Source organism: Coturnix japonica, chromosome 34 (assembly GCF_054131305.1).
Source record: "Coturnix japonica strain WE chromosome 34, WE-NBRP24, whole genome shotgun sequence".
Classification (NCBI taxonomy): Eukaryota; Metazoa; Chordata; class Aves; order Galliformes; family Phasianidae; genus Coturnix; species Coturnix japonica.
The window spans coordinates 4,309,523-4,336,474 of NC_140696.1; the positions used below are offsets into that span (position 1 = coordinate 4,309,523).

The window sequence follows — 26,952 nt, forward strand, 5'->3', positions numbered from 1 at the left end:
AGCTTTTAAACAAAAGCAATGGCTACCTTTATAATACGCTTTTTGTCCCTTAATCCAGATGTCTTAATCCAGCAGTGTTAGCGACTCAAATCAACTAATTGCATTGAGTTTTATGGCACACAGCTCTGTTTTCTCATGAAACAGATCATATCTAGGTTGAAGGCACAGCTTTTGTCAGGCGTATGCTAACAGAGCAACACTTCCACACACCTGAAAACTTAATGGAAATCGGTTCTAATAAGTCAAAATGATTTTGATGCATCCAGCCCTGCCCCAACGCCTCTGCTCAGCAGCGATCCGTGTGTCCTGCTGGCACCTCACTGATGCTCTTTGCTCCTGATGGAGCCACACAGCACGCAGCAGATTACCTTGCTTGTTTGCCAGCATTCCTGCAAGCAGATCAAGACTATTTTACCAGAGATTTAAACTGAGTTTTCAAGCCACCTTGCAATGACTGCACTACAGCAGCACCCAGCAAAGACACTGCCTTGCTGGGGGCCTGCCCATCCAGTGAAGTTAAACCCTGCACAGTGTCCCTATGGGATCATTGCAGCAGCTTAACCCAGGCCAGTGTTTCTTTCAATCTTCACCCCAAACTACAGCTCCTCCCCCCTCCCCTGCATGGGTGCTGTATGAGATGGAGCTGGAGGGGTGCAGGGTGAGGTGCCCCCACTCCTGTCACCCACCAGTTTCACTTAGGGACCCATGAGGTCACTGGTTTCTCAGCAGTCATCAGCACCTAGGAAACAAGAAAATGGAACTGCAGAAAAAAGGATAGGGGGCAGAGATCCCGACAGAGATGAAGTCATGGTAAATCTGCTCCCACTGTGCTGAAAAGGGACCCGACAGGGAGAGGAAGTCTGCAGATAGCCCACACCACCACCACAACATGACTTTCACCACGGTGCTGCATGTCACAGCTCTGCTCCTGCTGCAAGGTAAGCAATGCACTTCTACCTTTCTTTCTTTTTAAGAAACCTAGCCTGGAGAACTCCATCTCCAGAGCCATACATAGAGCATTACACAGCATGGCTTTGCTGCTGTTGTTTTCATACTGACAGCATTGTGTTGTCACCCAGATTCCAGAGCTGTGGAGCAGACAGGGTGCTGAGTTCCAGTTGACTCCTAAACCCAGGATCAGTGAGACCAGCTCACCTCCCAGCATGCTTAAGATGGGGAATTGAGTCTCCCATAAACATGAACAGCAGACTACAGCTCACTTTCCATAGCTTGGATATTTGTATATGTGCTTGCTCACATATTTTTGTAAAAAGAGGCTAATATAATAACTCAGAGTAATTTAGAAAGCACTCTGAAAAAGCACTTTAAATGCTCAGCCTCCTCACTCCAACTAGAGGACACATCTTATCCCTACCCTGCTCATCTCTTCCATACACAGTAGAGCATGCGAGGTTCACATTTGACCATGTCAAATACAGAAAGATTTCAGTGAGGAAAGAGGCAGAACAGCTTTCTACAGCTCAGGATTCTCAGAATGACAACTCTTGTGCTGGCCTAATAGCCTCTCCCTTCTTAAATGCTAAAGCAGAAACTGTAGCAGTGCAATTGCTGATACGATGGTAATAATCTCACAGATAAAGGCATATTATTACAGAGGCCACATCCAGTCTGTCTAAACAGCAACAAGGCATGTTTCATGCACAGTAAACTCAGGATATTTTATTATCATTGCTTGCGTTGAACAGAACTTGGGCCTTAAGAATCTGTCAGTCACACTCCAGCTGAAATAATTCTTGCCGTGCCCTTTCAGTTTGCTACAGATCAGCAGCTCCCTCTTTCTGGGTGCACAGCCCCTCTTCCCCAGTACTATCAGAGCCTGCTGTGTGGCAGGTTTGCACCCACTGAGCCCTGCTCACAGCACCTCAAGAAGCAGCTCAGTCTCCCATTCGTACATGGGCAGCCACAGGTCAAAAATAACTGGTTAAACAGGATGTCTCTACGGGCTACGGTGTTAAAGATAACTCTGAAATGATAGAGCTGGTGTTCATCACTGCAACAGCGTATGTGTTTTCTGGTGGCTAAAATAATAGCAGAGGCATGTACCATTGTACTCTGTTGCATTTCTAGCAAGAAACTGCTGCCCTGTCTTGCTAAGGTGGAAGGATGGATTGCCAAACCTGGTGGCAGACATTTTTCCAGGTACTCAAAGCACCTGGGATCCACATAGCATAAAAACCTGGCTTTTGGATCTGGCACAGGAGCATCCCCTGTCCCACAGAGATTGCACTGCAGAAATCATTATGGCTTGAAGACCATAGCCATGCAAAAGCTGCCCCATAAGGGGAGAAATTCGACATGTGAGTCATGGTCTGCATGAAGCCATAGTCTCAGCTGGAAATTACATGCATGCAACATCCCCCATTTATTCTAGTTCTCTAACCTCAAAAGGTGCAACTTGAAAGACCCCACACTGCTGCTAGCAACAGGAAAGAACCACCACGCAGCCGCTGTGCAAAATATAGAAAAGCACTGTGGAAAACCACACACACGAGGCCCTCTCTGCTCCTTTACCAACATGCTACTGGTGACGCAGGCTGTCACAAACAAGACCCCTGCAAGTCCATCTCCCTTTTGCAAACTCCCACAGGTTACATGCACCCTGAGAAACAACCTGAGAAACTGCTTTCAGCAAAGATCGAGTCCAATAAGAATGCCCTAAAATGTAGCTGTTACATTTTAAATTGTTTCCAAGAAAATGAAAAGCTTTCCTGAAGCCTGAGAGGATCCATTTCCCCAGACCACTGTGCTCATGTGTGCAGTGGGAACTTGCAGCAGCTACCTGAAAAATAACATCAAAACAGGAATGAAAAATAAAACCATCTCGCTGCCTATTTACTTAACTCTGACCAGGGCACTGATCTCAGTCATTTCTCCAGGGCATGTTGTCTCCAGAGAAAGCAATTCATTCCAGGTCATCAAATATTTTCTAAGTGTTTTATGTATCTCTGAATAACCTGAGAAAAAACACATTCCAGAGCTCCTCTCTGACTTGAACTGGGAGGAGTGAATGCAATTTCATTTCAGTAACCCGTGCCAGAACAGGTTTGTTCATCCTGCCTTCAAAGCCCATTTAAAACAGCTGCAGAATTACCTTTCCTGTATTAAAAAAAGCCTCGTTCTCAGAGCTGTCAATCATTCATAGCTCCCACTCAGTTGCACACACTTGCAAATTGGGCTCATCAGCTCCAGAAAAGAATAAGGAATACGAAATTGATTTATATGGGGAGAAACGTGCATTAAGGGGTGTGCTGTCAGTTCCTCATTGACTCATGTGGAATAGCATGTAGTGCCTACATCTGGCTGTGCTGGCAGATGGAGGGAACAAACAGCTGGTACAGGTCCTACCTAGTGATTGTGGTGAATTAATTCTATCAGTACAATCGTACAGACAAGTTTCCTCACCTTGAGAAAAGGAAAGCTGATGTAAAACATCAACACTTCACATCACTCTGTATCGTTTTTTTCCCCCTCTCTGTATTTTCCAGGAGCTGGCAGTGAAACCATAACTCTACAGGAAGGAGAGGACCTGAACCTCAGCTGTACCCTCAGAGGTGACGGCAGAGCCACCAGGCAATGGCTAAACCCCCGTGGGTTTACCATTTTCCTTGACAATCGCTTGGGTAAGTGTGAAACCTCAGTGCAGAAGTTTCCATGCAGAGCAGAGGGGTCAGCCAACAGTGGGCTTTCCAGCCCCCACAAAGAACCACTTTGACTCACCCAGCCACTGCTGGGGGTGGTTTGACATCCAGTCCCTTTCTGGCAGAAGCCGATGAAATGGAAACCCCCACAAGAGTGGTCTGGCAGCAGAGCTTTTAGCGATGAACTGTGCTCACCACCAGCACCAACAGATTAGCACAAAGCCCACTACTGCCTCAGAAAAGCAGGAGCAGACCTGCCTGAAAGCTCTGGGTGCTCTTCTTCTCATCAGCAGTGTTACATTCAGTGCATCAAGGGGAAATGTTTAGAAAATAAGCAATGGTTTCTTATACATGTTGACAGAGCCAGAGATACTATTACTGCCTTCCCTTCCCTTCCATTCCTTCTATCTCACCTCTCTCTGCTTGATGTTTCATTGAGCTGACACAGCGATTTAACAAGGTCAGGGAAGTAACACATCTATGAGCATCTACAGCATCAGAACGTAGCTCAAGCAGACAAAACAGTATCTGTCTTAAACCTGATGATGCAGCCCACAGCGTCAATATCCTTGATTATCTCTCAGCAAGATGCATGATGCAACAGCCACAAAGATAGGAGTTTGCAAAGAATTTGCTAAGTCCTCTTGTAGTACCAAAGAAAACTGTCCTCCTTTAGAGAGGAACCAAGTTACACACGGACATTTTCAGTTATTATTCAGATTCACCACTGTGAACTTTTGTCCCACTGGTTCCTCAAAACCCACTTTGTGAAGCAGTTTCTTCTCTCATTGTCTACAATTCTTATACTTTGTATTTCCCCGCTACCGTGAAATACAGCACAGCTGTGATACTCTCCCAGCTCTATATTTCCAGAAGACCTCATCTGAAACATTAAACAGAAAGATAGTTTTATCTTTTTATCTCTAATGACTGATTCCCATCCCCAGTTTCAGTACTCCATGTGACTTGCTGGCTTATCCCCAAGACTCCCACAGAAGGAACAAAGCAAAGACTAGAAAAACTAGACAGAAAAATGGGACTGTGCAGCACAGCACAGTCATATCAGAGACAGTTTCATCTAACTAATTAGGTAAGGATAGGACAAGAGAAACAGCCAATTAATAAACTGTTAATGAAGAAGTATAGGCTGACCGTGATGTTCATTTACACGCCACAATATACAACCAAAGAGGGGAAGTGATTTTTTCAACACTGGAGTAAGGCTTGAGAAATAGGGAATGAGGAAGAGAAAGTTCATGTATCTTCACTCTATGTTCTTTGCTCGTGAGTCATATTGCTGTTCTGACTATGTATTGTGTGCTCACACCCCACTGTTTGCTTATATTTATCTGTCTAAAGATTTCAAGAACCCCAATTACCATAAGCCCTGACAACACAGGAGTAAGACCCCCTGGCTGTGCAGTGGCCAGGAGGCAGCTCTAAAGGAAGGAGAGCAGTTCACCTTCCACTTGCCAAAATGAACACCACAACAGGTTTTATAAGTGAAAAATACATATATATGCTGTTTTCCCTATTGGCAGAGCATGTACCCTTCACCTTCATCACTTTCCTGCTGTCTCTGCTTGTGCAGCACCAGCTAGAAATGCTTCACACCAGAACTGCTCAGTTATGCCAAATGCTGATGAACAAACAAACAGAAATCACAGTAGACAAATTCAATCTCACTCATTACTGCTTTGATTATCCTTGTATGTGCCAACACGCGTAACATGACGAGTTTTATTTTCCTTACAGCCTTAAAAGATCAGAGGTACAAACTTATCCATTATTCAGAGGATGAACTGTCTATCAGACTCTCTAATGTAACGGTGGATGATGAAGGCGTATATAAATGCTTCTACTACAGCACACCATTTAAAAGCAAGATGACAACTGTTGAGGTGCTCGGTAAGTCCTCTTCCCTGCTCTAATCTACAGGAACAGAATAACAAAGCCAGCTCCTCAAGTCTCAGCTCAGCCCTCCCAAACAACACTACATATGCAGCTGTTCATAAAACCAAACAGAAGTACATACTGCAACTGATTCTAAACCTTCTTCCTGCAGCTGTTCCTTCTAAGCCTGTACTGCAAGTATCCCGAGACACAGAAGGAAGCATTACACTGTCTTGCTGTACCCAAGGAGGTAAACCACAACCCCAGATTACCTGGCTGTTGAATAATGGAATACAGCTTCCCGGTAAGTGCTAAGGGCAATATAACCATCCCTACTTATCAGCCTTATTTATTAGTCTTACTTATCCAAGTATTCACATTTAAAAGTATTGAAGGGGTAAAAACACCAGCAGATGAGACTCTCGCTCATCCTTTTCATTTTGTACAACTTAGGCCTTGGTGGTGTAGGTTAGGAGGAAAGTCAGCACCAAATACTGGGGTCTGTGCAGGGGAGAAGGTTCACCTGATGTGCTTATGTTCAGTGCAAGAATGACAGCAACTTGGCACCAAAATCCACTGAGAATCTGGAGTGAAATTTCACTGACATGAAATGAAACCAAAACTCTGAAGGCGCAGTTTGCAAAGCCCAAGCACAAAGTCACTTAATAAAACCATTATAACTGCTTCCATTTTGTGACTGGTAGAGGCTTTCCTCAGCTGTGCTGAGCAGCTCACACCCACATCAGCTGCCCTTCTCCCATTAATCTGTTCAGAGGCAGGTAAGTCACTAGCAAAAGCAAAAACAGAGCTCGAGAAACACACAGCTAACATTCCCCTGCAACAGGGGCCTGCTGGCCTGAATAAAGCTAGAAATCAACACTATTGAGGGAGGGGAAAAAAAAGAAAGAAAAGCTGTTGAAATCTACTGCTTAAAACAGCCCAACACACCACACAGACAACAGATAACCTCCACAACATACATGGCCAACTAAGCATCTTTCCATTTAGTTCAATAAAAACCTGCACTTACCTTCATGTCCTACTTGCATCCTGAGACTTGTAGCACAAACACCAGTAAGACACTAGGGCCTGTCATACCAGTGAGAACTACCTCACCTTCAGCCTCATGTCCTGCAAGCAGCTGGGAAATTAAGCATCTAAGGGGTTATACCGTGTGTGTTTGATTGGTTTAACTTAGAGGTGGTTTCAGATGAAGGGATATTTGCATGAAGAAGTGCCGATTCACCATCCAGCTTGTTTGTGGCAGATGCAAATTCATGTTTGAATGGAAACCGTCCTAATTCAGTGTCTCTCAAGCTTTCTGCATGTGCTTTTCCCTTTTTGTAGGTGACTACCTTTGAGCAAAGCTCTCTTCTCCCCACACCCGCCTTCACCCCATGCTTAGCTTGAATCACGCATTGCAAATATTTATACTAATCAGAAAATAGCTAATAAATTTTAATTACTGGCAGCGCCTCAGTTCCACCAGGGCACAGCAGGGGCAAACCAGCTGTAATTACTGAGCTGTTGCTGACAATTAAAGATGATTTTCTTTCTAACCAAAAACACTCTGAAATCCTTAGTTCTCATGTGACCCCATAGGGGACAGAAAAGAGGGCTGAGAAATACCAGTCAATGTGATACAACAAATTATCCATAAGGGCTAATTTGGAAAGAAAGAATTTATTTCATTTAAGAAATAAAGAAGTTACCGTGGTAATAGATAAAGAGAAAGCATTGGCTTTTTTTCCAGAGAGCTTCTACCATAGAAGCAGTCAATATTATTGTGCCACTGTGGGCATTTAAGGTAAACATCTGAAAAAGAAGTCCACCAGAGCAATTCTTTGTGTCACATGAAATACATCTCTATCATCCCATACAATATGAATGGAGTAGAAGTCAACACACCTGAAGGACTGAGACATGTTAGACATGTCACAGAGCTCTCTTTAATTCATTATGCCATGGTGATTTATCTTTGTGTTTCACCTCTCTCAGTAGAAGGAGGGTCTTTATTAGACCTCAGCCATGCTGCAAACCAGCAGGTCCTTACCCATCAGGGCCATAGCCACACATAGGTGATTTATTGTGCTCATTAAAGGCTAGAAGTGCCACTGGGTGTTGGGACATCCCAATGCAGTCCTACAGGCTGTGTGAGCCCTGCAGCAGGGGAATTTCCCCATGTGGGTCACAGAATGAGCAGAGGTTTTGGGTTGGGTGAAGGAGGGGCAGTGAGGCCTGCACTTAGCAAGGAGGAAGACATGACCTTGCTGTCATTGGGTTCCCATGCACTCCATATACATGGTGAACCACTTGTGCATAGTGATCATGCACGGTTTTAACACAGTGAAGTAACGCAGATAGTGCCTGGAAGATTTTTCATTAAATTGCTCTTGACTAGAAAGCACTTCAATGTTTTCTTCCCATGGCTGTTTAGGTGACACCAAGCACAAGTTAGAAGCTGATGGGAAGAAATGGACCACAACCAGCACTCTCACAGTTCTGGCATATGGGCCCAACTCAACAGCCAGCTGCCTCATTCACCACAAAGCACTGGGAGAAGGGAAGCTCACAGCGCCTTTCCAGTTCGAGGACGTTGCCAGGACAGGTGCTCCAGCACATTTTGAACAATAGTTATTGCATTTGAGCACTCAGGTAGAGAAAGTCATGCAAAACTAAAACACATGGCCTACCTCCTCATGTGTGGAATTCATTTTTACAAGAGAAGGCCAACTGGGGCATAAGAAGAACTCCAAATTAAGCTTTTATGTGGGTCTCTTTTTCTTTTCCTACATACCTAAACATCCACTGTTGCTTTTCAGTGACAAATACAACTCCTGTGTCAACTACACTAGAGGTGGATACGTATATCTCTGAGTATACGCAGCCTACAGGTAGGCACCAACTGCTTGGCCTATTTGTAACTAATACACAGATCAGACCATAAGATCTATCACAAAGAAATACTGCACAGTGTCTCTATGTAGAGGCTGGGCTGCAAAAGAACAGCTGCTGTCTGTCAGCACTGAGGAATATTTTGCACTGCATTCAGAACTTTGTTTTGTTCCCCAGTGACCACAGCGGAGTCAGGTCTGAACAGCAGTACAGACTTCTCTCCAAGCTACCCACAACGGAATGGTATGAGTTTTACTTTCATTTTTTTTTACTCGTGGTGTTAAATATATTCAGAAGGCAGGGGAACCAAAGGTGGAAAGGGAGGGCTATAATTCTAACCACAGTTCAATATAGGGGACTCAAGCAGCCCAGAACACAAAGAATACCACAGCAGGTTTCATTTCCATGGACTGGGTTCAGTTTCAAAGTGTGACTTCTGATTTTTATCATGTGTTTGAGGGGTTTTCCTTCAGGATCTGAAAAACCAACTATCCCTTCTGCAGTACCAGAGAATCCATTTAGCATTATTTAGCAGCACAGAATCAATGACAGACCAGTAAAACCTCCAACCAGCTGTCACACCTACTTGCAAGTTTAGACCTAGTTACATACATTTATCAAACCAAGGCAGAAACACTACAGAGAACAGCACTATAAGCCATCTTACACACAAACTTATGACTTAGAAAAGCAACATTTTTGCCTTGTGAGGGAAGCCCTCCATTTCACAGCCATAAAAGCAGGCAAGCTCTCTCCCATCAGATGCATCACAATTACTTTCACGTTGGCAGCAGCCAGACTAGCTGCTCTCCTGGAGTGTCAGAAAGGTGCAGTGTGAGCTGACGTTGGGATTTCTCTGCATGGTTGCACTAGGTGGCACTGTGCAACAAAGATTATCGGTGCATATAGACAGCTGAAAATTGAAGCTGTTCTACAGGAGAACTGTTTCCTATAGGAAAATGAAGAGCTGCACCACACAAATTGCTTGACCCGAACCCACTGAGCAGCACCCGCATCTGCTTAGTGTTAAAGTGCAAGTAGTGAGAAGTCGACTGTTTTAGAAAGAACTCTTTGTATTTGTTTAAAAGTGTTATATCAGTGGTTACAAACTTCACAGTATGGCTACATCCTGTTGATAAACAATTCTATATACACTAAGAGGGAACATGAATCTTTCAGCACAGTGTGTTTACCTGGTAAGGAAGGAAATGAATGCAAAGTTCTGGCAGATACAGCATGTGCTACCATTTCAGTTCTACAAATCAAAGTTAATTATACCAAAAGATATTGCCTACATGTGTAAGGAAGTCAGAACCCACCTCTCTTGTTTCTGCAGGGCCCGAAGCAACATCAGCTGCAGCAGGAGAGCTGTCTGGTACCTCTGCTCACCACATCCCTAATGGTACGTTACTTGCTATGGTGATGTCCCCAGGACAGCCATTCTCTCACGCTGGATTATTACATTTCTGAAAGGCATAAAGACAGCAAAAGTTCATCTTAGATAGGGATACAAGAAAATACCTGCTTTAAGGAAAAAAATAGCTGCTATTCTTGTATTTGCAAGAAGGCAAAGCAAAGTAAGGGAGAGGAAAAGTTAAAAAAATAATAAAGTCGAAGCTCACCTCCTTTTAATTTGTCTGTAAATGAGAATTATTGAGTAAGATATTCTGAGGATTTTCTGTTCATAAAGCTTACGTAGTATTTCTATTAAAAAGAAATACTGTGTTAAGGAAGTGAGCACAGAGTTTTTGAGTTAAGAGCTCCAGAAGTCTCTTTCTGCTACATTACCAGGTGCTTGGGACTTCAAACCTGTTGCAAAAACATGGAATTTTCAAGCATCCCTCAGCCCTTCTTGAAAATACCATTCTTTTCATCTCTGCAGGCACTGAAACAGCACTCAGTGGCACAGCCAGAGCACTCAATGGTACAGATGGAGCACTCAATGGCACAGTCACAGAGCAACTTTTCAGGACAGAAGCCTTCTTCCCAAGTGAAAACATAACTGTGACTTCCATCATCACCTTTGGTAAGAACTCCTAAATACTCTTCAGGGACAGCTTCCAAACATGCAGCAAGCATGGAGCAAGGTGTATTTTGCTCTCCCACCCTGCTGATCCAGCTTGGTCCAGGATATATCATTCTTGTTTTAATTACTAGAAACTCACTGGAATTTCTTTAACAACACAAACATACATCTGCTTCTTACAGAACAAGATGTGAAATCTGAAGGCATGAGTAAGAAGCAGAAGGATTTCCTGCTGCCACTCTTGGTGGCAGTTCTCATTGTCATGCTGCTCATCATCGTAGTGCTTTTCACAAGGAAGCTGATAAAAGCTCATGGAGTTTGGAAGAGAGGTGAGTGATGGCAATGTTTGAATAACTACTTTATTTCAGAGTCAACTATATTGTTTTCTTAAGCATAATAATTTATAATCTCAATTATATTTGATTTTTGCACAGAAAATGATACTTCAGACCAGACTTTGGAGAGTTATAAATCCAAATCTAACGAAGAAAGCCCACGCCATGAGAAGAATGGACAAGGTAAAAAGTTCCAACCAACATAAGTTGACCTCTGCCAGATAGAAGTGCTGCTACTGACCACTGTAGAAGCAGACTGATGTCCGCCTTACTGCACAGAGACACTTCCACACTGCACAGTGTAAACTGGAATGATGCAAAATTAAGCCTTGCCCATTCTGAGGTTGCAGCTTCAGCAAGGGTGACACAGAGCTGCACACAATTAAGATCACTGGGTTTCTTGTTGAATAGTTTTGACTTGATTATCCCAATGGTTTTATCTGAATTTAATTTGATGGAAAGCTATTCAAAACATTGTCAGTGGTACTTATGGTTAATTCAACTATTGTTAAACAGTCCTGAATACCCTGGGTGTTTCATCATTCCATAACACTATTATTAATACATATTTTGTGTAGGTGCTTCCCCCATCATAAAATCAGTAACAAATATGTATTTATCTTTCAGTTGTCAATCAGAAGTCCAACATGCAGTATGTAACAGAAGGATACGTGGAAGCAACACAAAAGAATCCAAGTGAGAAAAATACTACAATACCTGAGGAACAGCTCGCATGTGGAAAAGAAACAGATGTGTAGTGAAGGGGTCATCCTGGCAAGCCTATTAAATATACAGATACACCACTGTTTTCTGGACTCCATGTTTCAGAATTCACAAATCAGTAGGATTTCAAGGAGCAGACATACAAACGGTCACCTGAAATAATAAAGACAATTTGGATTGTTTGCCTCTGAAGATTGGCAGATAGGGACAGTGCTCTTACATAGCTATTTGTACCTATGAAGACCAGCTTAGCTGCAGTCCTCAGAGAATTTAATTCACGGTTGATTTTAATGGTCTCTTCCAACCTTTATGACTCCATGATAATCAATCACTGCCAGAAATACAGGTCCTCAATCCACCCTAATTGCTATTAAGGTTATATGCAGTTAGTCCCAAGGACCACAGGATATCCAGATACTCACACACCACTTCCACTGCAAGCACAGGACTGACCAGGAAACTTTGGGAGATGGAAACCAATGGGGATTTCATTTCATTCTGACAACCAAACCTGGGCACCCAGCTGTATTTAGCCAAATATCCCCATTTAATGGGACTCTGCAACCCAGGGCTGAATGCACTTACCTGTGGTGGGCAAGCTGTGAGAAGCAGCAGGACATTCTCTCTGCACAGAAATATGGTAATGGTGTTTCAGGGAGCTTTTCTTCTGCAGGAACCTCGTGCTGTGGTTCCTTAAGGCACAACCAGGCTCCAGAATTAAATGGAATGTTCTACAGGAGAAAAGCTGCACTTATTCTTCTCATAAGGGATAATTACTCCTCACTGGACTTTATTCTGTCTTGGATGCTGAATGAAGTGAATGCCCTTGAAGTGACTGCTAGAAATAGTTCATTTTTATGTGGAAAACAATGAAAATATTGCTTCATTTCGGGAGGCTGTGGATGCCCCATCTGTGGAGGCACTCAAGGCCAAGCTGGATGTGCCTATATGCAGCCTGGCCTGGTGGTCTGCAAGGCCCACGGTACCGTTTGTCCTCATCAGGCAGCAGCCATAATTCTAATAAACCAAGCCTGAAATGACCACAACCGGCTTTTTAAGTGATTTTATTTCACCACAGGGAACCATGGTGTGGAGGCCTCATGTCCCCCCCCCCCCACTCCAAGCACTTGGTAGGTGCCGAACCGCGTCCTCCGCCCTAACCATGGTGACGGCACGGCCCAGCCCACTGCAACCAGGCGACGTTCTGTTGCGAGGAGACAGATTGTTCCGAGCCCACCTTTTCCTCCGGTGTCCGGTCCAGGGATGCGGATGATTTAGGAACAATTTAACGCGACCGTAGTGGAAAGAGACTAATCAGAAGCATTCGTGTGCTTTTACGCTGCGTCTGACAGCCGAGCCTCAGGAGTTGGGTAAAGGGAGCACACATCGCTTCTTGTACCTCCCTGCAGTTGGCAGACGGCTCTTTTTGCTTTGTTTTAGCTTTGTTTTCATTTCCATAAGCTGTTTTGTGCGTGAGGAGCTTCTTTACCAGTCAGACATCCCCTTAAGGCAAATTAGTGCATTCCGTGTTATTAACTTTATAAAGGAATACCTGTGCTGTAGGTGAGGATAAACATTTTAACTATAGATCACTGCCACAACTCCTAACTAACACAAACACCTTCACTCACTGTATGTCCTCTTTGGTTCACTTTCCTGTTTTCCAGACGCAGGGTTGGTGCAAACCATGAGTGCCCAGCACAGCATGAACGCGTCAGATACCGAAAACGTTCCAGTTTCTTCTCCAAATACCGTCCATGGGAGTAAGGAATCCTTACCTCGGAGTGAGGACAAACAGCCACGCTCTCGTCCTGTGAGTTGCAAAAAGCCACCTGCAAAAGAAGGGAGCATTGGCTCCGAGCTGCGTGGCTGTCAGGACTCTGATTATAAAAGCCTTGTTCAGGAAAGACAGTATCAGTTAGAGCTCCAGCAGCTGATTCAGGCTAATGATGAGCTGGTAGGACTGAGTGCTGATGAGATGGAGAAGGACAGCTTAGAGGAAGATAGCTCGGATGAGATGATTTCAGAGGAGCAAGAAACTGACGATTACTTGATGTATTATATAGTCAAAATACCAAAGAAAGAGAGCAATGGAAGGTAAGGCATAGGCTTTCAGTAGATAAGCATGGTTGTTCTAACCCTTTAAAGCCTCAGGATGCACATTACCTCTTCAAAACCAACTTAGATCACTGAAGTGCTATTAAGAGCTCCCAAGGTCCAAGTGATGTGCAGAACTACTGTTGCATCATATCCACATTCATAATTATTGTACCCATTTATCACATTGGCTAAAACACCAGTGCAGGAGGTTAAGATGGAGAGAAAACATCCCTTATAGGCTCTGCATACAGATGCTCATGCTACAAGCCCTTTCATTCCCATCTAAAACAGGCAAGCAGGAAGGTAGGAAGTGGCAAATGGTTTGTGTGGCATTTTTGAGAGCATGGATGAGAGGATTTCTGGAGCTGGAATCAAGGAGAAAGAAAACACAGAGAAAAGAAATCCTCCCTTCATTTCCTGCAAGAAGATCCACACTGAACAAACTAAGTCACTGTCTGTAAGAAAACATAAAGGCAAATGCTGATAGGTTGAAAAAAGGCAGTTTTGTTCTTAAAACTGCATCAATCTAAAATTGTTACCATCATTAAACATTCTTTAGGAAAGCGTTAACTTGCTACATAAATAAAATCAAATTTGCTGTCTTGTGCGTGAAAGGTTTAACACTATAAATTGGGAGTAATTCTCAAGTTTAAAGGGATTAAATTAAACCTGAAGTAATAATAATGTGCAGTTTCAATTTAATTGTCTACTTAAAATAAAGTGGCAAACAAATGAAGACTAAATGATTAATAGCATGCTTTTATTCACGTCCTCAACAGGCAAAATGGCCAGTTATTGAACATTTTATTGTGAGTGCAAATGATGTTAATTGTACTAGAAACATGCTCTAATTTTTAGTAATTTTTTTGACTGAATACTGTGCTGAATGTGGGGCTCTTCATTAAATGGAAATTTGATTTTATTTTGTTTGAACTTAGCCTAGTAAGTACTCAAATACAGTCCATTAACCAGAGCAAATATCACAGCATATGCATATGAACCCCCCTCTCTACATCCATTACTAACCTCGGAATTTGAAGAGGAAATGCTGCATCTGTTGTCTACGTACCACACTTTTGTTGATGAGTACAGAGTCCATCTAACCTTTATATCAAGTTGGGGGGAGGAATAAAAGGTGCACTTCTTGTCTGCAGATGATTAGAGATGAAGGAGCTCTTCACACTCATTTTGTTCCCGTGCAGTGACCTGGCCTGTATAATCCTGTTGAGCTGCTGCGCACACATTGCAGCACAATAGAACTCCCTGGCATTATACTCTGCTATTTGAATCATTACAATTGTATCAAATATTTCAATACTCGTTTCAAAATATGGTCACCTATTTTGCTTTACCTGCAGTAACTACAAATAATAATATTTTCGCTGGTGTAAACCATGTCTAGTATACAGGATACCATCATGCTTACACGAAATGAGAAGCATTGCTAGAGAAACAGATTTTATTACTTAGGAGAGTCTTGAAATATTGGTATATGCTTAACCAGTGGAGAAAGAAGGAGTAAATGATCTTTGGAACTGTTAATGTGATCATTACTGTGAGCAGGTACATCACTTCTATTTTGCACAGCAACCTGTGTTCTGTAGGTGACTGTGACATCATCAGAATGGAAACACTAAGATACAGTTGTTTTATCTATTAGCTGATTCTGCTTGTGCTGACAATGTCTGTGCTAAATTTAGGATCAAGGTTGTCTGCCTCTGTGGTCTGAATGTTAGGCCAATATATCATTCACTAATAATGGAAATTAAATATGAAAAGGTGGTCATGTATGAATTTTATACTCAAACATAAGACTTATAAAACTGTTCTACCTTGTTCTTGTCTTGGTCCCACAAATGGTCTCACTGTATGCACCAAACTGGTGTGGTTGGTTATGTTTGCAGAACACTTGCAGACTCAAATCGTACACCGAGACACGCAGAATGTGTGCAATTCATACCTGAATCATTTTACATTTCTGTTTTAAATAGGAAACAGCAGCCTGTAGACAAATATGCCAACCTGAGGTATGATCCTAACTGGAGGAACACAAAAGAAGGAGAGAAAATTCTTAAAGCATTAAAAACACGCTGTGCTGCTAAAGGAGGCAGCATGGACCTTTGCCAAGATTCATTTTACCTCCATCCCAGGAGCTCCTCAGGAGAAAAGAATCAACAGGATGCAAAGTTTCAGGAGTCATTCACTGAGTCTGGTCCAGAATTACTAAGCTTTCGTGAGCCAATTGAAAGTCAACCTCTTAGGTTACATAGCAGAGGGAATGAACCTTCTGATGGCTGTTATCGCAAAGATTGTCCTACTACATACAGCAGTGCTTTGTCTCTTCAGATTCCAAAAAATCAACCCCAAAAAGTTAAAAAAGACTTTGTGGAAAAAAACAAGCAGACTTTAGGATTACGTACAGACAAGAACAAATCCTATCTTCAGTTACACAGCAAAGAGCAAGAAGTTACTCAAGAGCAGGTAGGTAACTTTGGCAAGTTCTAACTGCTATAAACTAAAGTCTGCTGTTGAAGTAGAGTAGAACTTGCAGTTTCCCATGAGAATCTGGTTCATCTATTGGTACTACATGTATTCCTGGCCACAAAGCATGTCTGCATCATCACAGAGGCAGTCTCCCAGTAGTTCCTAAAAGATATGCTGTCTTCCTTCCCATAGGTTCTACATCGTCCCTTATTCTTTGGAGCATCAGATTTTGCTCAGCTTGACTGACATGGAGTTATATATTATAATCCACTCGCATAACTAGAAACTTATGATGTTTTTTTTGTGGCTAATGAGTGGTTGACACAACACTAGAGGGCATCTGCTGACCGTGTTACAAGGAAAGCAACAGTGGACAGACTCTTATCTCAGAGCTGTTAAAAGCACTTGTTGGTTTTTTTTCAGTTATAATTTACTTGATGGTAAAAATAATTAGCATAGATGGCTGCTAATTAAAGCTGTGTTGATATGATTATGTTTACTATATGGGGAATTCATAAAATGATTTATATGTAAGTATTGGAACTAGGGATCAGGACTTCATGGTGTAGATGTTTTTTGAAGGATGTGTAGTAGGAAAAGAGAACAACAACAAACCTAATACTGCTAAAATCAGACCTGCATGTTAAGATTACCTTGCTGATGTAGCCATCAGGCAGGAGCCAGGCAGGCTGTGTATGTGCAGAAAGGTGTTTTTCTTTCCTCAACCACATGACAAAGCAGCAAAAGCATCACCATTTTTGGCCAGTTAGCCTTGTGTTTGCTGGGAATAAGCACAGGAAGGAATACTTACCTTTCCTCTTCTTAATCAAGACATCCATTCTTCCATCTTGTTGGAGGAGTGTATGAAGGCTTGGTAGGAGCATCCTGCTGACCAAAGCTGGCCCGTTATCTCAAGGCTCATGATTCTCAACTCAGCAATTAAGTCTTCTCAATTAGGCCAGCCACCTCACCTGGAAAAGTATCAAAAGTACAAAAACAGTCGTTTTATCCTCTGCAAAGAGAAGCCAGCAAACCATGTGCAGCCTTCTGGAAACATGGAACACATTCTGAATGCAGTCTTATCCTATACTGGATTATTTTGAGCTTTGAAGGACTTTGAAGCTTTTTTATTGGTGTAACTGCTGTTAGGAAACTAAATAGCTGGGGGCACTTGAAATGAGTACATTGCATACAAGTTTATTCAACTGACATGGTATCATCATCATGGTATTTTCAGCCTTGTTCTTGCAGGGTTTACAAATGTTGCCTCTGTGCATACAGACAGCAGGCTGCAGGTACCAAAACATACTATAAATGTCTGTTGATCTGTATATTTCCTAATTGATGTAGCATTTTATAAAGCATCAAGTTCTTTGCAGTGTTGCCTGATTCTTTAAGAACCTGATGATGAATTTCAGGGAGGGAGAGAAAGAAAGAGAGAGAGGCAGACAGAGAGAAGTAGCAGCCAAATCTAGCTCAGCTGTACTCAATATGAGTTGCTTTCCTACCTACAAGCCCCTTACTTCAAAGCAAGGAACATAATGTACAATTTTTTAATGGCTCTAGACCAAGGCACTCAGACTCTCTGTGCACTGCGCCTTACCTCAGTGTAAACACCTAATCAAGATTGCCTGCGCTACAACAATAGCAGCCAAATGCAATTCGAGAACCACAAGCCTTTGAAGTCCTCACTGCAAAGGCCGGTTTTCTAGTCTGGGATAATGACATGCCATGATTGCTGTCTTTGTTGTATCTTTTCAGTAGAGAAGCAATTATGGGCCTCAATTTAACAGAATAGGCATTACACAGCTTATGATGCTCAAAATGCAATTTCATTTGATCATTTTCTCAATTTGATTGGTATTAATAGAATAGTTCACAAAAAATGCTGGCAGAGGTTGTGTCCTGTTCCTCTTTCAAAGAGATAATGTAGAAGTATGCTTTACCTGCCCAGTAAACCATCAATACAGTGAGGCAGTCGGTTCCACCAAAAACATCTTGCTGACTGCCAAGCTGCATCTGTCCCTGGTTCAGGAAACCTACGTGGTAACTTTCAGTTTGTTAACTAGAGACAGCTCATAGAATCTACATCACCATTTGGGGCAGTGAGTTCACCTGAAAGCTCAGCAATAGACCCCACCTGCCTTTTCTATAGTTCTCCCGACCTCTCACCTCCTAAAATGCAATTTTCTTTTCCTCTCTTCTCTCTAAAAGTAAAGAAATACACCCCAGTATCCTACTACTATTAATGGTGTGGTTTTTTTTCCCCTTGCTTTTCATTTGTTCTTTCAGCCTTTAATCTTCTTGTTATCTATTATAAAATACCTAATTTACCATTTGAGCTTTACTAGGAGTCAAATTATTTCTACCTCCACAACTTTTAGACCCTTTATTCTGACTAGGCTGTATTAGCATATGGCCATAAACATTCTATATTTTTTAGGTTGCAGATACTAAAACTGTTGATGAGGAACCAGCTCAGAGTGCCTTGCCAAACATGGAAATGACCCTTGAAGACAAATGGAACATGAATGCAAAGGTTTCTTTTTGATAGAACACAGTAATTGAAATGTATTTGTTAAAGCATGCAAGTTTGACTGTTTCAAGCTGTAAGCTCATTACTTTGATAGTGCCACTTAACTACATTAAATTCTTAGGTGTAAATCTGCACATCGTGACAGGAATGTAGCTAATTCTGCATATTGGTGTATTTCCTCAGTTGTGAGGATGCTGAACTAGAACTCAACTGCTGTTGCATTATTTGTCCCATAAACCCCCAGCAAACATCAAGGGTGGCCATGAAATGTGTTATAAGAAGTTGCAGCAACCTCCTGCATACACATAAGTGTGTAGATCTATTTCGTGCTGGCCTTTCAAGCCAATGTGATAGGATTGTCTTTGGAGCAATGAAGAGACCAGGTTGTCATCACTGGAGGAAAAAGGAAAAACAAGGATTTTAGAACCAGAAATTCAAGCTAATTGGAATTATTATTAACAAACCTAGTAAATGCCCTCGTATTAAATTTGAAGCAGTTCAGCGAACTGTTCAAGTTCCTCTCTGTTCACTTAAGAGTAGAAGCTGAATTTTTATAAAGAGCAAACAAGATTTTGGGCTGCTGTTTGTATTAAGAGATAAGCTTTAAATCTGAAGTTTCAGAACGAGGTATTTCTCAGGGCTCCTCATGCCATTTAAATGGGAAGATATTGGCCTGGGCTCATTTTGGCAGTAGCTCATGCTTTCCACTGTTGGCACAGTATGGCAGAGCACTAATCATTACAGCAGAGGTCGAGTTAACAAATCATCATCTTGGCACCAGGAGTCAGGATTCCCCAGCGCTAAAGCTTTTGCCAAAACATGCTTCTCTGTATGTGGATTTAATACCTACCATTAAGTAGTTATTCTGAGTGCATATGTTATGCAGTAGTTGCAAGTGTTGCTAACAAAAGAACCCTAGAGAGACAGGAGGATGGAATGGAGGATCATAGTGCTGACAAAGATTAAATGGACTGAGAATGGATTTGTGTATTACCTAGGAGGAAAGCCATGCCTTTCCTCAAAATGGGCAACACAGGATGCTGTAATTGGAAAGCACTGAATAAGCCCCAGTTTTAGAGTGTGATGGTTTAGCTGAATACAGTAGTCCTGGTGTGCTTAAATTCTTAGTTTTTTTCTTCCCATTTAGATAATGTTTTTCAAGACACAGGACGGGGAGGAGTGTTTGGTTTAGAAGTGATTTAAATCATTGACATAGGTTTGTTTCTGTTGTGGACCAATTTAACAGGGTGTGTATAGCCGTCTTCTCATGAAATTTCAGTACCTGAATGACATTTATTGTGCTATTCACAAATACAAGTGAAGTGATTTGGATTAAGTCTAGTCAGGCCATCACCTGTTATAGCCACAAATATAGTGACTGAGTCAGGGTTACACATACCTAGGTCTCTTTAAGGGCCCTTCAATCAGAATGTGTTTCCTTAATCCAAAACCTTACAAATACCATAAAGTGAAACTGTTGTCCTACCATTCTGGACTTCAGGAAACAGATGTTTCCCCTTTACCATGTCACCCTGTGCTAAAAGTTCACTTTTAACATTACTTTTCACCCAGGTGTTCATTCAGATGTACATAACGTTGCTATAACCCCTTTCAGGTTGAGACTGTGGGCACTGTAGCAGGCAGATTGCTTATAGACTTGCATATTGTTGGTTATAATAAACACATAAAAGAGCAACCACTGAAATCAACTCCACTTTTGAAAACTTGTTTTAGGCTATGCAGAAAAAGCTGTCCCAAAAAAAGAAAGTAAAATCCAATCAGTATCTTAAGGGGAGAGCTCTTGCAAGGAATGATAACCATCAGCCAGCAGGGAGACCAGCAAAACCAAAGACTCAGCACCACCAGATGTCAGAACTTCAGATTGCTCCCATGCAGGCAACGAAACAAGACAGCAGCAGTGCACTGCAGAAACGGCTATGCCCAAATCCTTCTGTTGGCCCTGACACAAATACAGCAGCAAATTCAGATACTTGCTTAAATAATATCCCAGTGCGTACTAGCAAGAAGAACAAGAATTGCCAGCGCAATCATCCAAACGGACTTCCACGTGACAAGCAACATTTATACAACCATGCCACTGTGCCATCCTTCCCAGGAGATGGCAGTACCAGTGGTCAAGCACATCCAAATCAAAAGCGGACTTCATCTGATTTCCATGTTAACTATCAAGGCATGGTAAAGGATCAGGATTATAAAAGACACATTCATGCTACCAGTAGTTTACAGTAAGTATGTGTGCTGAAACTGTGTCTTGATAACACTTTGATAAAGAAAATGTGGTTTTTTTAAGGTCCAAAAGGCAAAATTCTTTGATTCAAACCTGCCTATAGATTACTACTAACTTAACATTCATTTTAACTATTGGCTTTCTCTGTGTTATTTGGAAAAGGGCAGTTCTAGACTTTGTGCTCTCTTGCACACAGAATTTTCCACAGTTGAAAGAAAGTCTAGAAGGGGAACTTTGAAAAACAAATGGCAAAGAGTCATGTGCATAAACCTAAGTCTAGTGATATCTGCATAGAGTTATATCAAAGCTTGCCTTGTAGGGTGAATATCCAGAGTCCTTCTAGCACCAATACTGGCCTGCCACACTACTTTTGAAAGTTGTCCCTATTTGCCATCATGGATAGACAGACACTTTTGTGCTGATTCTGTAGGAGTTAATCGTTTTTGTGCACAAGTTCTAGAAACAAAGACTGGACAGTGTTGACGTGGTAAAGGGCATGAAAATCTAAAATCAGCTGTGTAGAATTTCAGATAGACAAAGCATTAATTATTTCAATACTCAGCAGGCATAATCCAAAGCCCTTTAAAGGCAGTTTTTGTTGACTTAAGATAGATTTATATAAGGCTGAACATTTCCCCATCTAATTTTTTCTCAGTTTCTATGAACTTGGATGCAAGCAAAGTCAGTCTCTGTGAGATTCCCACATGTCCACTTTCTTGTTCCCATTAGCTTCTGTGAGCAAGGATCATTCTTTGTACAGATGACTTGTTGTGCTATCTGCTGCATACTAATAAAGATTTTTTTTTCTTTTTTGAGGCCTTCCCAAGCTTCTGTTCACAGTTCACCTGCAGCCCTTTGTCCAGTCTCCCAGCTAACACAAACTGTGGAGCAACAGCACCAAGAAATTGTTTGTTTGAGAGAAGCTGGTGACTTGCGCTCATTCACCCCACTTCCACCTCTAGTACCCCGCACAGAAAGTGAGGTACATCTAGAGAGAGGTGATGGAAATCAAGTGAAAATAAGTCGAAGAAGCTCTGAAAACTATCTCCTGCAAATGGAAAAGGAGAAACAGCGTAAAGTCTGCACGAAGGTAAGCAAATAGATGTAGATTAGAGAGCTGTACCTTTCTGCTTTCTCCTCTGATTAATATATATATCTTGGTAATCCAAAGATCTTCACTAAAAAGAAGAAAAGGAAGGAGAAATGAGAACTTTTTCATTCTTACAGAGAGAAAACACATGAATGCATGATAACTTGCCTAGAGGGTTAAAGATGAAGGAACAAATGTAGAAACAGACACTGAAGATGAAAACATTTACTGGTGTTTTTTCTGACCAAATCATTTTAATCTAGAGAGTGAGGTAGTTCACCACTTCTCCTTCCATCACTCTGAGACTTGATTATCTCTAAGAACACACAGAACAGTGTTTGTCCTTTCGGATAACCAGTGATAAAATGATTTAGAATAAAGCTGTTTGTATAAAGCAGCAGGTAGCCAGGCTTCAGATCTGAACAAACCATTATCCTGGTCATGCTCATTTGCTATCTGACTCAAATCTCTTGGTTTCCAAGGGAATCAAACTGAACAAGATCAAACTTAGAGGATTTGTAAGGCTAACAACATAAACATTATTACAGGTCTGCTGACAATCCCACTGTGGTCCTTATTAAAACCTGCTTCCTTTAGTTTTTTCTGTGTGTTCGGATTTCATACTGTAACCGGTTACACAGATGCAGTGGAACAGCATAGGGGTATCCCTGGGCATCCATGACAAATTAAATGTTTAAGAAGTTAGCTCCACATTTCAGGGCAGACAAACTAAGCTGGAGTAATTACTCACGTGCTTCATCTAGGAGGCAGTTTGTGTATTGCTGCTTGAATGCCTCTAAGAAGAATTAGTTGGACTACAATCAGAACTGAAGGGAAGATTTCCTTTTCTCTTTCTGTTCCCCTGAGTTCACAACATTATTATTGTCCTGTATTTTCAGTAGCTCAACTGAAAGGTTGGGTGTATCACAGAAGAGTAGGGATAGCTGATCATCACATCAAATAGAAGTTTAAGTGCTTAGGTTTAGTTTCTTAGCAGTTGAATCTGAACATGTGCAAAGTGTTGCCTTGTAATTTGGATGATTAGTAATTACCCATCTAGATTCAAAGGAACTGCAGAATAATTGGATTTCCACAATTACTTCAGTCTTTTTTGGTCACTTAGAATTCTTGAAATGAGACATGGCAGAGGTAACACTGAGACTGCAAGCTGAATCCTGCTCTTGAGTTTGGTGTCCTCTACAAGACTGGTTTTAATTATGCTTTATATCAATGAAATAGTATATATATATATATATATATGTATATAAAGGAAAATCTATCATTGAGGTGTGTTTTTCAGCCACAAATCTCAAAAACCTATATCACTCTTGATTTGAATCTTGGAGGCCTTGGACCTGACTATGAAGCCATCAAGGAAAAAGTAAGTGGTCCCATCTTAACACTCTGCTTTTCAGTTGTGCAAAGTGAATTTGGGCAGGGGAGAATGGCAGAGAAGTTATAGCTGAGAAGCAGTTTGTGTTTGTCTTGTATTTTGTGTGCTTGACTCTAGGTCTAGCTTATGATCATAAGGAGAGACTTCAAATAGAAGGGAAGACAAGTGTAACATAAGTCATTTCAGCCCTCTGAAACAGGCATTCGTTCAGTGGGAGTAGCTGGACATCATATACTCACACAGCTGAGTTGCACTGACATTCCCAGCGTAGAAAATGGTGTTTCCTAACCTTGAGGAGGGTGGAAGTAGAAGAAGATATAAGTAATGTAAACATGAGAAGAAGACATTTGGGTGAACTTTACTTACTGTTAAGCTAGTGCCAGGTATTATTACCCTGTTGAAATGGAAACAGGGTTTGGTGCAAGTATCAGTTGGTATCATTTGATCTGTTTTCCTCTGGTAGCAGCTATATATCTGAAGTGCTGCAAGCTCTGCCCTCCATGCTTTGAGGCTATTAATCTGATAACAGTTGCTTTATTTGACATTCTCTAGAGAAAGTTTGTAGGGCAGTGGATAGCAAGTATGATAAAACAATCATCGTTTTGGGGTCATTTCCTATGATTTCCTCAGCCATCCCATAAATGAGAGAGATTAGAGATCTCAGATTGGAATGGACTGAGCCTGGGACACAGTGTGTCTTTAAAAGCTCCATAACACCTGTGGAGCCTGGCATGCTACATGGTATTATTGCACTGAAAGGAAATCATTGACATTGGCTGATGACTGGGGCAAGGTAGAGGATGCTGCTGAATTTGAGCATAATAAACTGCTGAAAACATAAAGAGACAGAGTATCAGTTAAGTAAACAAAGCACGTCATTCAGAGCCTCAAAAGCCAACATAGAAGTTTTAAAAGTCACTGCAAAAGCTGACAGATATTCACACAGCCATTCTAGAACAGAATTGATGCATTGAAACATTCAGACTAAAGACACGTTGCATTTCAGTTGAGCTCTATCCTCAATATGGTCCAAAAAAAAGCTCTTAAATGTGAAGAATGACTAAAAACTATACCACTCGTCAGGGTCTGCTGTTGTGTTCTGCTGAGGAACGATCAATACCTTAGCCAGCCTAAATAGCAACAGGGATACAAATGTAAGACTCCAGAGCAAAAAGGTATTTCATTGATGGCTCCATGTTTAGTCATACACGTTGTTTCTTTTGTCAGAAGGAGAAGATAAAGCAACAAAGGGAATATGCACAGCGAATTAAGGAGCAAAACATGAAAAACCTTCCTTCGGTTCAGACATTACCGACAAAACCCCAGGTCACATCTGCAAGACAGAAGGTAAGGACAGATAAGGACGGAGTTCTTGTCAAATGTTTGCAGGGAATGATTCTGGACTTTACACATAGAAAAAGGCAGGCATGAAAAATGAAGAGCAGGACCCCTACAGGAACTCTGTCCAGTGCAGCACACTCAGCTTCGCATCAGTGGTAGAGGCCGTGCTACTGCAGAGTGCAATCTTCTGATGGACCACAGATATCCACTTGTTAGTCTGTTATCCACCTGCCTGTCAGTCTCAATCACAACTCTTTGCACTTCAGTTGCATAGCTACATATACAAACAAAGGAAATCTCTTTTAAGATTGGATCCCCTTTTCCCTCTGTAATTAAGCTCTGAAAGTAGTGTGTATTATATCAGATCAGTTCTGCTGCAGCTCAACAGTTTGATGCTGAAAACACACCAGATATTTCTGAGGTGATGAATGAGAACTGTCACATAGAAAGAAGTTCTTCATTTTACTATCATTTGAATTCTGCTTCTTGCAGTTACTACTGAGGTATCTAATGCAGAACACCATCAGAAATAAAAGATCAGGAACTAGAAGAGCTTCTAATTTGACTCAACAAAGAAACAACCACATTATCTTGAAGTATTGGACAGGTTTTCTCTTAATCACACTTTCCCTAATGTTTGTGGTTTTAGGCACTGGAATATGCAAAGATGATTCCTAAACCAAAGACTTTCACAGCAAGGCAACCAGATGGAAGGATGAAAGAGGAAAGAGTTCGTCTACCTCCAATTACACCCTTGGAGAGTTTACAAAGCAGACACGAGAAGGAGAAGCAAGTTATAGCTGCATTCAAAAACCTTCGTATCTTATAAATGTCTAGGAATGATAGGGATATCTTCAAGGCAAAACATATCAGAACTGTTTGATTAGGAGCTATAACATTCACATATTGATTTGCCATACCATTCAAATATTAATTCCTTTAAGTTTTAAGTTTTAGAATGAGCTCCACAATATTGATGAGGTAAAATAGTAACATAGGTAGCATTTTAAATGTGCTCACCTGTTTTCTAGTTTTTTCTTGGTTGGAGTTGAAGATCTCCTCCAACCTGAGCAATTTTATGACTCAATTTTGCAGGCAGAAGTTTGTGTCATACATCATCTTTGGGGGAAGTTTAGTGAAAGAAGCATCTTGAATGGGGGAAATGTAGGTCAGGTTGAAGGGAGAATATTCTACATATCAAAGTACAGCCATGGACATGTGCCTTGCAGTTTGTGGGACAGGACTGCCCTCTACCCCAGTCTACTTTCTTCTCCCCTATGGGATCTTCAGCACTTGGCCCCTCTTGGTAGAACCTGCATGCTGCAGTACAATCCACCCAGCCAGGCTGGTTGTTTCCATGCAGTGCCAGTTGCTACTTTCCTACTTTCATTTTTTTAACTAAATAGTAACACTTTGAAGCATTTCTGGTTAGAGAACATCAATCTGTTGTTTCTGCTTAAAAGTGATAATCCCCCCTTAATACAAACCTCAAGTACCTATTTTAATGAAACCTTCAGATGAATATCAAAGAGCTATTTACTCGTATCTAATATTTTAATTAGATTATATTCTCAATTTAACCCATTAAACTCCCTTTGATGATCTCCATGTTTAGTGTTTAGCCCCAGATGCTGAAGGTAATGAATATTGGACCTTTGGTTTAATGAGAACTTCTGCCTTTCCAGCCTGACTCCCTTTGTATCCCCCCCTTTTTTTTATTTTCTGAGCTATAGAATTCAGTTAATTGAAGAAGTCTCTTACCACCACACATTAAGGAACCTAAATTAGCATCTCTTTTCTGATTAGAAAATGCAAGCAGACATTTTCTCTTTGATCTGAGGATTGAGTTGAAGTAGGCAACAGCTCCCTGAAAATGAGCTGATGGCCTTATTATTTGGCTGACATGCAGATGCGTCCATGTGGTGCAAAATGCTTAATGTCTTAATTGATCACCTTCCTCCCTATCTGCCATCTCACTACCTTGTGGAGCTCCCATAAATTAGGATGACCCTTGTGGGTAGGTGGTGTGAGGCTTTTGGTTTTGTTTTCTTCAATAAAACAATAAACTTTGAAAAAAATATTTAACTACTGAACCTGTGCATATTTATATGATGCTGCTTTTAGGGGGGGGGCATATATACATATTTAAATACATAAATATATATACACACACATATAAATATATATATATATTTAAGTCTGATCGTGATCATCTCACAAACCATTTGG

At 41.4% G+C, this 26,952-nt stretch overlaps 2 protein-coding genes across 4 annotated transcripts; both read left to right on the forward strand.

Annotated features, from left to right (window-relative positions):
* Positions 1-754: 754 nt before the first annotated feature.
* On the forward strand, positions 755-11,723 carry CRTAM (cytotoxic and regulatory T cell molecule). Its single transcript, XM_015884244.3, has 12 exons — positions 755-938; positions 3,507-3,641; positions 5,415-5,567; positions 5,725-5,856; positions 7,990-8,160; positions 8,375-8,446; positions 8,625-8,690; positions 9,784-9,849; positions 10,330-10,473; positions 10,656-10,802; positions 10,908-10,991; positions 11,436-11,723. Exons 1-12 carry the CDS (start codon positions 890-892, stop codon positions 11,564-11,566), a joined length of 1,350 nt encoding a protein of 449 aa, XP_015739730.2. The 5' UTR covers positions 755-889; the 3' UTR covers positions 11,567-11,723.
* A 961-nt stretch (positions 11,724-12,684) lies between these two features.
* JHY (junctional cadherin complex regulator) lies at positions 12,685-26,803 on the forward strand. 3 transcript variants are annotated; one of them, XM_015884242.3, is made up of 9 exons: positions 12,685-13,094; positions 13,199-13,628; positions 15,623-16,112; positions 18,559-18,654; positions 20,386-20,897; positions 21,716-21,989; positions 23,290-23,370; positions 24,610-24,729; positions 25,373-26,803. In XM_015884242.3, the coding sequence occupies exons 2-9, from the start codon at positions 13,219-13,221 to the stop codon at positions 25,550-25,552; spliced, it is 2,163 nt and encodes a 720-aa protein (XP_015739728.2). In that variant the 5' UTR covers positions 12,685-13,094; positions 13,199-13,218; the 3' UTR covers positions 25,553-26,803. The 3 variants fall into 3 exon arrangements, with proteins under 3 accessions (XP_015739728.2, XP_085382245.1, XP_032304951.2); XM_085526119.1 differs by having other exon boundaries at positions 12,705-13,094; positions 13,199-13,344; XM_032449060.2 differs by lacking the exon at positions 12,685-13,094 and having other exon boundaries at positions 13,158-13,344.
* Positions 26,804-26,952: the final 149 nt, after the last annotated feature.